General features: G+C 31.9%; 1 protein-coding gene and 1 pseudogene across 1 annotated transcript; one reads left to right on the top strand and one right to left on the bottom strand.

Annotated features, from left to right (window-relative positions):
- Positions 1-172: 172 nt before the first annotated feature.
- On the bottom strand, positions 173-1,924 carry LOC126553588 (uncharacterized). Its single transcript, XM_050208730.1, has one exon. It carries the CDS (start codon positions 1,922-1,924, stop codon positions 173-175), a length of 1,752 nt encoding a protein of 583 aa, XP_050064687.1.
- A 10,210-nt stretch (positions 1,925-12,134) lies between these two features.
- Positions 12,135-13,697, top strand: LOC126553587 (uncharacterized; annotated as a pseudogene).
- The last annotated feature ends 235 nt before the right edge of the window (positions 13,698-13,932 follow it).

Below are 13,932 nucleotides of genomic sequence, written 5' to 3'. Positions count from 1 at the left end.
ACTTACAGTCCTGATAAATTATCCATGATTTCTCCTTCGTTTCGTCATATCCCGGGGTCTTTACATTGTTCGCCTTTGCATACCGTTTGCTCGCTTGTACCAACCCACCACGTATACCTATAAAAATTAATAAGATTATTATATTCATATTTTTAAAAATAATATATATATACTAACCATTTTCGAACATCAGCAACATGTCGTAATCATGCAATAACTGTAGCTTTTGACCGGTAAACTTAAGCATCGCGTCAAAACTCAAGCCTGGGGCGGTGAAATAATGAGCGGCGTCCAGGTTGTACGCCCTCATGCATACGTCGCGGAAGTTTTCAAAGACATCCGCCAACAACAGCACATCGATCTTCAAATACAAGTCACTGTAGTCACCAAGCGTCTTACAGTCGAAGTGGTCCCAGACCTCCTTCGCGTGCTCAAACTCATTATCCTTGATCCCGGTCTCTGTCAACGTACTATAAAAATCTTGCTTCCTCGGTAAACTCATATCCTTCAGCCGCTCCCAACTATCCGTGTACTCGTACGGGTACACGCCCTTACGAGTCACGAGCGGCATATCTCCGGTGACAAAATGTTTGGCTGTCTCACGGAAGTTGTCATGTTCGGGTGTAACCAAATTTTCAGCCAGGGACGACAGACTCGACGCCATAAACCGGAACGTGTCGATAAACCGAACAGTGAAGGTACTACTTATATATTTCGAGAAAGATATATATTTCTCTTCGCTGTTCGGAATAACGTTGATAGTCTGAGTATCATATCCAAGTTCTGTTACAATAAGATGTGCGTCATAGTTTGATAGATTATGGAAAAAGACGGGGACAAATTTAGGTTGTTGTAACTCTAAGTTACACCTAGAGCACAAAGTCTGCCTAAATTTCCCCGTCAAATGATCGTGATCCCTAACCTTATCGCCCCCGGCTAAACAACATTTACATAAATTACACGTAGTACACTCTTGATGTGTTTTTTCTTCGCCCTCACTCATTTTTATAGGAAAATTTGTCTTCATCAGTTTTTCAATTTTCTGGGCCACCTCAACTATCATCTCCACAAAATGTCTCGCCACGTCCGTTCTGTCTTCGCTGCCTCTGTAGATTACCGGCCCCGCCGGTATCTCGTACTCTTCCAATAACTCCTCCGGTACGTTGTCGCTCGCCTTCACTAAAAACCCGTAACTCATGGCTTCGTGTCTCTGTATAATTGTAGTACTCTCGCCTTTCTTTTCCTCCGTCTTCACCAACAATGCTTCGAAATCCGCGTAAATAACAAAAGGGTGTCGCTGTGTCTTTTTCCACGCCTTAAACTCGATACACTCCCCCTCCTTCGGCATCTCGGGTAGAATGGGTTTGTGTGCCCCGCAAATCAGTTTATGCTGGTCTAACGCCTCCTGTCCGCTCAGCTTGTATTTTAAATTTCGGTTGTCGAAACTGGTAAAACACCTTTTACAAAAAACAACTCTCTCTTTATGTCCTGTTTTCTGCGATCGTATAAGTCGGGAAAAATTAGATATATATACATAATGACTGTTGTCACCATCCGTCACCATCAACAGGTCGAAATGGTCCTTCTTTTCTTCGTCAACAACACGCAGCGGGTAGACCTCATACCTCGGCAATTTTGGTATTTGGAATTTTTTGTCTAGACCGTATACATTTATTGACACGTTGATGTTATTTTTTTCAAATTTAGCGATGTCCGATAGAGGTGTGGGGAAGGTGATGCCATCAAAATTATATTTATCTTCATGTTGCCTGTAATTTTCTCCGACACGATATACCGGCGGCTTCGTCACATGCCTCGCGAGAATCGCCCACTTGAAACAATACCGGTCTACGTTCTGTGGGTTGATAGTCGCCCGCTTCCTATCGATATACGCCGGTAACTCAATATACGATGATCCGCCCATCGGTGTATATTTGTACACTGCTAGCAAAAGCCCATCGATCGACTCCAATGTAAACCCGCTTCCACGGGATTTATATTCTTTTACTATTATTTGGCATTTTTTAAATTTTTTTATTTTTTCACATTTTTCCATTTTTAAGTCATTTTTTTATTTTAATTTTAAAAACATACATTAAATGTAAATTATTTAAAATATTTGGTTTTGTCTCGTAAATTATTTATCTATATAGCTATACGTAATTCCCATAAAATAATCTCGATAGCGTGGGGTCATTTCTTCCAAATTCATATTTAGTGATAACAGAATTTTTAATTTATTGTAGCCAACTTAGAAAAATAAAAATCCCACTTATCCTATTTCAATAGTGATACCAACAACAAAAATATTTAATTTAATACTATTTGCATTATAAATTATAATCATAATATATTTGAATAATTAATACTTTATTACTTTATTACATTAATAACTTTAGCTATTGAAAATCAAAAACAACAAAAAAATTAATTAACACTTTTAATAATACTTTTTTTTAATTCAAATATTCTATTATACAAGTTATTTATTAAACTAATAACAAGAAATATATTAGTCAAATTTGTAAGACAATTTCCATGTTTAAATTTAAATATTTCAAAACAATATAAAAAATACAGCCAATGGAAGAAGCTATAGCCCCTTAGCCCCCCCCCCTTGGCTACGCCACTGATACATAATATTTAAAATAAAAAGGGGCAGTAAAGTGGGTACTGTTCTACAAAATAATATGCAAATATTCATGATTTTTACGAAATTTTGTCAATATTTGAACTTCAAAGTTCAAACCATAATAATAAAATTTGTGCCTATGTATATTTTCAAGTATTGTTATGGGCTACGAGATATCTATAAGATATCTACGAGATTACAAGGCTAAGTTAGTATGACCATGCCTCGTGTCAAGGGTAATGCAGATGCTACTATGACCATGACACGTGTCGGGATAGTAAGCGCACCAATAATTACAGTGCACTAATGATGCATTTACTCGTGTCCGAATTTGCAACAACAACTACAAGGACACCCGTGTGACCACACGACGTAAACAAGAAACGCACCACAATATATAAGGGAGCCCGAAGACCAGCAACGGCAGATGTACCAAAGCTATCAACAACTGAGCACTTTCACGTCACTCAGCCACTTATTTTATTTGTTACATGTATTTTGTTTATATGCAATAAAGACATATTTTGTTATTAAGTTTAACTTTCATTCAAATTAACCATTTGGATTCAGACCTATTTTCTTGAATTCTATTCAGAATAGAAGAGTCAGGTGGTTTATTGGGTTTGGAGAACATAACGATGTGAGAGAATTTTCATAGTAAGGGGAAGTAAGAGAGTCTTAGAATTGCGTTGTAAATGTAAGTTAATAGTATGATTGCTTTTTTCGGTAGACACTTGACGACTTCTGCGGTTATTAGGTCGAAGCCAGGAGATTTTTTGTTAGACTATTTTAAAATTATGTTTTTCACCTCGTTAGGAGTGTAGTATTTTGTAGGAGGTCCTATTGATAAGGGGGAATCAAGAAGTTTTTTAACGTTACTCATGTGTAGGTTATCTACAATATCAGCATTGGGTTGGAAAATATTTGAAAGGTGTGATTGAAACACTGCAGCTTTTTCTGGGTCACTAATAGCTAAGGAGTTATCTACTTTTCTGAGAGGGGTTGAGATAGATTTATAATTTAATAACCTTTTGGTTTCTCGCCAGAGACTGCCATCTACAGCCGACAATTTGTGTAATTTCTGTTCGAAAGTATTTGATTTATGTTTTTCAAGAACTTTTTTTAATGAATTTGCAAGTTTATTATATTTTATTTTATGAGATGGGAGATGGGAGGCCTGGTACCTTGCTCTTGCCCTGCGTTTTTTGACAATCAGATTACGGATTTCTTCTGGGATAAGGTGTGGCTTGGGTTTTAAGTTTCTATTTTTGTCGGGCTTGGTAGTTGACCATGCTGTCGATTGAATGAGATTTGTTAGATTATAGACTGCTTCGTCTATATCTGTGTTGGACTTAAGTTTAATGTTTAAGTTTATTTTTTCATTAATTAGATCGTGGAATTGTTTACGATTAGTTAAGGGGAAGAATAGTTTAGGAGGCTCTATGCGAACTGATGGTGTTGCAGAAATCGAAAGTAATAAGGAGGAGTGGTCTGAGTTTAAGTCTAAAATATTATAGGTAGAGCAATATAAGTTGCCCGGAATTTCAGCTGAGAAGATATCTAATATATCTGGGCTTTTTTTAAGAGAGGTAGGCCAATAAGTAGGTCCAGGTGGTGCTAAAATTTGGAAATGTCTTTCGTTGGCTAAGTTGTAAAGTACGGTGCCGCGAGGGTTGTTGGCTCGACAACCCCAACTCTGGTGCTTGGCATTGTAATCACCACCGACAATAAAATTATTTTTAATTGTATTAAAGTAATTTGAAAGTATTTCTTTAGTGATCTTGTGACGAGGGGGAGAGTAAAATGCGCCAATAGTAAGTGGTATGTTGTTTAATTTGATTTGGATAGAGCAGGATTGTATATGATCATAACTATAGTTAGGAAGTGGTTGATAAAATAAGGAAGTTTTAACTAGAATTGCTACACCACCGTGTGCTGTATTGTCTGGGTGGTTCGATTTTAATGAAAAGTAACCAGGGATATTTATAAAGGAGTATTTTATGAAATGGGTTTCTGTTATTACTTATTAGTGCTATATATATATATAGATTACTCGGAAATAAGTGAGATCGACTATTTTTAATTACTTTCACTCGTTCGCACTAACAGGCGATCTTTATCAGACGCCTAGCAATTTATTATTTCACTATTTATAATGTGAAAGATAATGAAGGGACTTGTTATTTTTGGCATGAAGGAATGGGTAACAGAGGTTCATGTGAAATGGGATCATGTCTATATCAGTTTATAAAAAAACAAGGAAATAAAGGGAAAAAATTGTGTTTTACTGTGATAATTGTGGAGGACAAAATAAAAATAAATATGTAGTGTCAATGTTAATGTACTGTGTTATGACTCTAAACATTCCATCAATTGCAATAAAGTTCCTTACAGTGGGTCATACTCAAAACGAAGGAAATTCAATCCGCACAAGAATAGAAAGCGAAGCTAAAAGAATACTAAAGAGTGGTCCTATTTATGAACCGTGTCAATGAGTGAGTATAATAAAATGTGCCAAAAAAAGTGGAAAACCTTATATAGTAAATGAAGTACAGTAAGATGAATTATATGATTTGAAAAAACTATCAACAGACCTAGGTAATAATTATAATATAAAGATGGTAATAAAGTATTGTGGAATTCAATTAAAGTTTTTGAAATACAAAAAGATAATCCTACAATATTGAAATACATGACAAGCTACAATGAAAAAACTTTTAAAAATATTAATGTACACCAAAAAAAAAAGAAAATCAATTGATTTCAATATTCCAGAGTTAAGAACATTGACTACATCTGGTACAATTAGTGATGCTAAAAAAAAAGATCTTTTATCTCTTTGTTATTGTAATGCAATTCCATAAAGTCATTGGCCATTTTATGAAAACTTAAAATCATCATCAACAAATAAAGACAACAATGAGAATGACTTAAGTGACTAATCCAGAAATATGTATGATAATAATGTAATATTATACAATGTAATTAATATAAATTTGTTTATAGTTATGTTACTTTTAATTACAAATATACAGTTATAAGATACAAGTTATTTTTTATTTCATAGATTATAATATTATGTTTTTACTTCTACAATAAATTGATTATATTATTTTAAATTTTAAATACTTACAAATATTTATTATTTATAAAATACCTATCTAGTTTATAATTTATCATCCTAGTTAATTTATGCACTATATCAATTTATGTGTATAGTGTTTCAGTTCAATAATGAAATAAGTCTAGTTGTTGCGTGTATTTATTTAGGTAGAATTTTAATTCAATAATGCAATATGTCAAGTTATTTCAAAATGTTTGGAATATTTTGATTCAATACTGATATATGTGTTTAAGTACACTTTGTAAATTAATGATACTTAAAATTTAAATTATAATTGGGATTTGCTTATATAGTAACAAGTGCATTCCAAATTTGAATATTCTATTTATAACCAAAAATTATATATGGTAATTCTAAAATATTAGGTTTTTTAAAACTGTTATATCTCAATAATAGTATTTTTGAGTTATTGCAGTTTTGAACTGAGGCGTTATTATTATTAATATGTCAGAGCATTTAAAATTATTTTATGCGATAATGTAGTCTAGGAAACACTGATGAAAATTTGCTACTTGGGGCGTGACGGTCACGCGCCTAATTTCGCTGGCCGCACTATAGTCATGACTAGCTGCTATAGGACGATGTCAATTAACTGCCGCTCGACCTCGAGGTACAGGCTCAGAACGGGCGTGTCTTCACAACAGGAATACGATGATGATATTCAAGAGCTCATCAGGGAGTGGCAGACCCGGTACGATGCCACCGACAAAGGCGAGTGGACAAAGTACATGATACCAGACTTGACTCGGAGATGCGCCCACCAATTCAAGCTAGATCACTATACGTCACAGTTTCTAATAGGGTACGGGGACTTCAACGAGAAGTTACACAGCTGCAAGCTAGTACAAAGCCCCAACTGTGCATGCAGGAACGGCTCAAAGACAGTCCGACACGTACTACATGCGTCCACAAGAACCCGGCCATGTAAAGCAGTACCGGCAGTAATAAGGGAATAGAAAGTACCATGGCTACCGAGAATCGGAGCTTTTCTTACTAAACGTATGAAGCCTTAAGAACATTCAGCAGACTTAGACTGCAAAACAGAAGCAATGGGTAGAATCTGTCATGGTCAGGACGCTGCCACACCGGCATAGGTGATTGGCTCAGACTCTGGGTGACCTGGGTGAGCACGCACGGCATAAACTGCACAAGCAGTGGGCTACGTTTGGGCGCGTCCTGACTGGGGAGTGCTCACGCGTCAAGGGATGACGAAGAAATTGGGCACTGGAGCTGGAGTATACAATTTTATTATACAACTTTTTTTTTTTATACAACTTCAGTATTCTGAAAAGCGTCCGGAAAGCGCACACATAGAAACTTCCGGGGACTAGGGTGTCGAGAGGTTCTTACCGCGACCGCAGGATTTTACAATAGGGGGGGGGGGCTTGAAAATAACCTAATCTTACCTAGTGATATCCTTGAAGTAGAAACACCCATTCAGATATTTAAATATCATTTTTACCTCTGATTTATTAGATCATATATGTTGTGAAACATAATATAGTGTACAAAACAACTCTAATACCTCCTTAAAAATTAATAATGAAGATTTACAGAAATATAAGTATAAATAAGTATTCTTATAATTATGAGTTTGGTAAATACATAATATAATATTAGAAATTATTGGTCTCCAGTATTAGGTTATGATTTAATAAAAACTACAATGACTGTAAGTATATTTTATTTTTTTTTTATAATTTTTTAAGTATTTTCCCCTTAATTAGGAGTAATATAACAACAACAAAAAAAAAAAATAATAAAAAATTAAAAAAATAACTTATTAGACTGGACTAAATGTATTTTATTGCCCATTATTTTTGTTAATTTTTTGTTTATTTATTTGTTTATACGTTTTTTTTAGTACAATATAACTGTAATCGCTTAGGTGATGTTTTTGAAAATTGTTGTAGAACCTCCAATTCGGTCAGATTTTCTTTTTTATTTATATTTTCAATTGCTCTAATCCATTAAGACGTTCCTGCGTCATGGTTGATCTAAAGTATGATTTTAAACGTTTCAATGTTGAAAATGTTCTCTCCGGTGTAGCTGATGTAATCGGCAATGTGCCAAACAGTCTTAACAGCACCTGAATATTTGGTAATAAATTTGTACAGTGAGGTAGTGTATCAAAAACCGATTATGCTTTGTCGTCTTTACCATACCGCTGACATCTCCACATATGTAGTTCAGCTCTAAGACATGAACTGTCAGTATATGTAAGATTTTTGTCATAAATAATATCTGCCTTTAAAATAGAGTCATCGTCATAAAAACTAAAATTTGATGGAATCAGTCCTTCCAGTGGCATAACATCAGTAGTCTGTCATCAAATCTTGTATGCAAAGCTTGGATTATATAATCAAGAAATGGCGTATACACGGAAATTTTAAAATATATTTCTGAATCTGCAACATTTACATTGACTCGTTAAGTTTGTCGACCACAAATTCGTGGCATACTTATTTCAACATTAACTTTTTCTGCAAATTCTACAATATCTTTGAAAATGCTTTTAAAGTTTTCATCAGCATTTTCTCGAATTTCCTCTAAAGCACATCGAATCACCATTATATCAGACAATGCCTTTGACAAATCTTGCTGCTTACTTTGCAATGATAAACTAAGTTGCAATGTATATGCAAAACCAGTTACTGTGGCTTCAAGTGACACTAAAAAATCACTTTTGATAATTTAATTTTCCTAAGTTTCAGGATTAGTATAATTCTGTAAATATTCAAGTGCACGAACTACATATATGTAATAAGCTCTTAAATGTTATCAATGCATCATGGCGCTCTACCCACCGAGTTTCACATAGTTCCTTCAACTTCATTTTTTACCAAGTTCGGAATTATTTGTTGTGCCTACTTCGAATGCTTCAATAACTGATTTTAGTTTATCAGCTCTTTTCGCAGATGCACTAAAAAAAGTTGCAATACAAGACACGATTCCCAACATATTTTTAATAGATAGAACATTACAAGCTTAAGACAAACAAATATTTAATGAATGGCTGAAACAATGTGTATAGAAAGCAAGTGGTTGATCATTTTTAATAAGAGCTTAAGCACCATTATTTTTCCCAAACATATTTGCACCACCATCATATCCCTGTCCTCTGAGGTTATTTATACTTATTACTTAAAACAATATCTTTAAGATTATCTAGAATTTAATTTTTTATTGCTAAACCTGTTGTTGAGTTCATTTCAACAAAACCTGCAAAATCTTCTCGTATAATCCAGTTAGATGTATCTATGTATCTTATACACACAGTTATTTGTTCAACTGTACTTATATCTGTTGTTTCATCCACCAGTATTGAAAAAAATTTGAATTTTTTGATTCGTTCTACTATTTTTCCAACTATCACATCTCCCGCTGCAACTATAATTTCATTCAGTATTCTAGGGCTGATCATTGTGCAATTTTTTGGTGAGGTTTCAAAGTGGTTCATAAGTATTGTATCGCCAGATTCAACTCGAAATGAAAGAAGTGCACGAAAAATTTCCTTGTTTGCCACTTAAACTACTTCTTATTTCATTTGTGACAACAAACCAGATTCTCTATGTCCACGTAATGGAAAAATTTTTCTTGCGCAAAATAGAATTGTTTATATAATTGGTAATTCTCTTTTGATTGCTCTCAATTACTTGTTGTTTACGTTTATCAATAAGAACATCAACAGCTTTACTACCATCACTCTCAAAATTTATTAAAAAGTAATTTGCCCTTTGTACTGACATATTAAGATGGTATTCCTTTTTTTCATGATTTTTGAATTCATTAATGGCATCTTTAAATTTCACCATGGGTTCAGTAGTTTCATATATTATTCACCTGATTTGCTATTCCACCACCAGAGAAAGCAAACAATATACATAATTTGCAGTATACACCTTCTTTTAGATGACTATAAGCTAGCCAAGAAAATATTGTCAAATATTTAAACTGAAACTCTTTTTTGTTTTCCTTCAATCTTTTTTAGAAATGCAAAATGAGGTGGAGGTACCCAAGCAAGCTTTAAACATTTAGCAATTTTACTCCTAGATATCTGAAGGAAAAATATCAACTATAGTGGAAAGAATTATTAATATTACATGAAAGAAACATAAGAGAACTTCCTTCTTCAGTTTGGAACTTTGAAATGTACTTGAAGTTATATTATTACAATAGCCTAAGAATAATAAATTTATATTTTTAGAAAAATTTTAAGACCACTTAAAATGTCCATTTTATAATTTGTATTAATAATAATACTAGTGTATAATCATAACGTTTAACAATAATTCTTTATAAAAAAATTGTGTGAAATAATTTTTAACGAGTATTAAGAACTTGTGGTTTTGTCGAGAATTGTATTAATACAATATTAATAAGCTCTAATAGTGAAGAAGAATTAGTTAAAAAATTAGAAATATAGAAATAAAACATTCAAAGGTATATATTATTATATAAATATATTAATACATATATTAATTAATATTATATATATATTATATATTATTATTATATATTATTATACCTAAATATATTATATAGATAATATTATTATCATATCAAGTAAATTTTATGTTAAATACATTTAAAAAAAATTTTTTTTGTTCACTTTTAGTATCAGCAATTAAAGCATGATTTTGGTTTATTACTGGATGACAAACAAGAATTAATCACTGAGCAAGGTGGGGTTCAAAGTAAAATAAGACGATTAAATTATCAATTAGCGGTTTCTTTAAATGCCAAAAAAAAATCAATGTATATTAGATATTGATAGCTAAGAAACAGACTTTGATGCAAAATACATTTTTTAGTGATTAGCATAGGGCAATGCTTTCTAAGTTTATAATTCGATTCATACATCAAAGAATTTAAAAATGAAACTATTATTTGGCATTTTTTAAATTTTTTTATTTTTTCACATTTTTCCATTTTTAAGTCATTTTTTTATTTTAATTTTAAAAACATACATTAAATGTAAATTATTTAAAATATTTGGTTTTGTCTCGTAAATTATTTATCTATATAGCTATACGTAATTCCCATAAAATAATCTCGATAGCGTGGGGTCATTTCTTCCAAATTCATATTTAGTGATAACAGAATTTTTAATTTATTGTAGCCAACTTAGAAAAATAAAAATCCCACTTATCCTATTTCAATAGTGATACCAACAACAAAAATATTTAATTTAATACTATTTGCATTATAAATTATAATCATAATATATTTGAATAATTAATACTTTATTACTTTATTACATTAATAACTTTAGCTATTGAAAATCAAAAACAACAAAAAAATTAATTAACACTTTTAATAATACTTTTTTTTAATTCAAATATTCTATTATACAAGTTATTTATTAAACTAATAACAAGAAATATATTAGTCAAATTTGTAAGACAATTTCCATGTTTAAATTTAAATATTTCAAAACAATATAAAAAATACAGCCAATGGAAGAAGCTATAGCCCCTTAGCCCCCCCCCCTTGGCTACGCCACTGATACATAATATTTAAAATAAAAAGGGGCAGTAAAGTGGGTACTGTTCTACAAAATAATATGCAAATATTCATGATTTTTACGAAATTTTGTCAATATTTGAACTTCAAAGTTCAAACCATAATAATAAAATTTGTGCCTATGTATATTTTCAAGTATTGTTATGGGCTACGAGATATCTATAAGATATCTACGAGATTACAAGGCTAAGTTAGTATGACCATGCCTCGTGTCAAGGGTAATGCAGATGCTACTATGACCATGACACGTGTCGGGATAGTAAGCGCACCAATAATTACAGTGCACTAATGATGCATTTACTCGTGTCCGAATTTGCAACAACAACTACAAGGACACCCGTGTGACCACACGACGTAAACAAGAAACGCACCACAATATATAAGGGAGCCCGAAGACCAGCAACGGCAGATGTACCAAAGCTATCAACAACTGAGCACTTTCACGTCACTCAGCCACTTATATTCCTAACCTAAAAGTGACTCTTAACCCTTCTGCTGTATTTTTTGTTAGAAAATTGTCAACTTTGATCTTTTTATCAAGAACACGTTGTTCCCATTCGTCGAGCCACTTGTGAGTACTCTCTAATACCTGTAAATAATCAACAAAATTAAAATAAAGTAAATAGGATAAATTTCAAAGCTTTTTAAAAAAAATTTGTAAAAACCAAATTATATTTTGCTGAAAAAAGCATAAATAGAGAGCTTAATAATTTTGTGTCAAAAACATAAAATTAGTATGTTAATGAACAAAATGGTAGCAATTAAATACATATTTCTTAAAATATTTAAGAAATTCTTTAAGTATTTTAAATTTATAAATTATAATTAAATAATGTGCAATAATAGTTGATCATGTTAAGAGCATGCAAATGTTTTTATCCTTGTAAAAGCATGCAAAAACCTGGTGCATAAGCATATAAGCCAGAAGTATAATTATAATTTTTCTTACTCATTGTAAATACTCCAAGATGATCCAGCTAAATTATTTAAATTTTGAAAATATAAATTTTACAGTTGATTGTTATATATATAGAGTGTTATATTATGGATAAAGAAATTGATGCAAATAAATTTGGCCTGGTAAAAATTTATAGTATTGTAGAATTAGAAGAGCTATTAAAAACATTTGACAGTTAAATATTTGCAAGGAGTTTAAAGTAGATGGTGATATTGAGAGTCAAAAAACCTTCATTGACTTGGCTGGTACACGGAGACACTTTATGTGTCAATATATTTTAGAAAGTTCTAAAAAGTGTGAACATTGTACACGTGCTGAACGAAGTCTTAATCGTCAAAAACTAAAATTAAAAATAAGTAATACCCCAAGTAGAATTAGACTTTTAGTTAGCCATAGATATCAGAATCAACTGCAACGACTTCGTATGAGACACAATGTCACAAGAAATAAGAAAAATCGAACCTTGATATTAAATAAAAAGCTTAAAAATAATATTTTTAATTTACAAAAACAAATTTCAGAATTAACTTCTATAAGCCTTGAAGAAAGATTGATCACAAATGCAGTTCCAAATAATCAACGAATTGCTTTGCTTCAAATTTTATCTGCATCAAAAGTCAAAAATAAGAAATGATGTAGATACTCTGAAGATTGGTTGCTTTTATGTTTGCTGTTTCATATGCGTTCTCCCTGCGGTTACAATTTTATTAGAAACCATAATATTATGCCTTTTCCTTGTGTACGGACCATAAGGAGGTAAATAAATAATATGGTTTTTTTTTTTTTTTTATTTTATTTAATATTTGTACTATTTACTAAGACATTGTATATATTGGTGTTATAAATTATGTTTATTAGGTATCTTTCTTTAATTGATACAAAATGTGGATTTGATGAAAATTTTTTGCAACTATTCAGTCTTCACCTTTCTCAAAAAGATGAATTTAAACGGCACGGTATAATTGTTTTTGATGAAATGGCTACTCGTGAAAGCTGTGAATTCTGTCAATCTAACATACACGGGTAAACAATGATTAACTACTTATATATGCTAATTATTAATTGGTATTGTAACATTTTTCAGGTTTAGTAGGTTTTGGAGATGAAGGTGACAAGGGAAAATCATTCTCTGATAAAGCAAACCATGATTTGGTTTTTATGTTTGTACCCTTGGCAGACAGTTATGCCCAACCAATTGGGGTATTTGCTTCTAATGGTCCAACTAAAGGTATTGTGCTTGCCCAATTGATGATAAAAGCGATCACAGTTCTTGAAAAAACTGGCGCTTTTATTCATGGAGTAGTTTGTGATGGAGCAGCACCCAATAGAAAATTTTGGAGTGAAATGGGAGTTAATGGAAAATTAAATGAAGTTAAGAATTGGTTTGAGCATCCCACTAATGCAAACCGAAAAATCTTTGTTTTTGCAGATACACCACATTTATTCAAAAATATTAGGAATCGGCTCTATAACAACAAAGAACTTCAGGTTAGCTGTATTTCAATTTTCAACCAAACCTAATTTGCTAATCATTGATTTTTAAAAATATTAATTTTGTGTTTATAGGTTCATCAAGATGAACCATTAATAAAATGGGATCATTTTGTAAAAATGCATGATTTAGATAAACGTAATCCAGCAAATTTAAAAGTCTGTCCAAAATTATCAATTTCACATTTAGTGTTAAACAGT

Source organism: Aphis gossypii, unplaced genomic scaffold, assembly GCF_020184175.1.
Source record: "Aphis gossypii isolate Hap1 unplaced genomic scaffold, ASM2018417v2 Contig00275, whole genome shotgun sequence".
In the NCBI taxonomy this organism is placed as follows: domain Eukaryota; kingdom Metazoa; phylum Arthropoda; class Insecta; order Hemiptera; family Aphididae; genus Aphis; species Aphis gossypii.
This window is presented reverse-complemented; position numbering and strand designations above follow the sequence as displayed.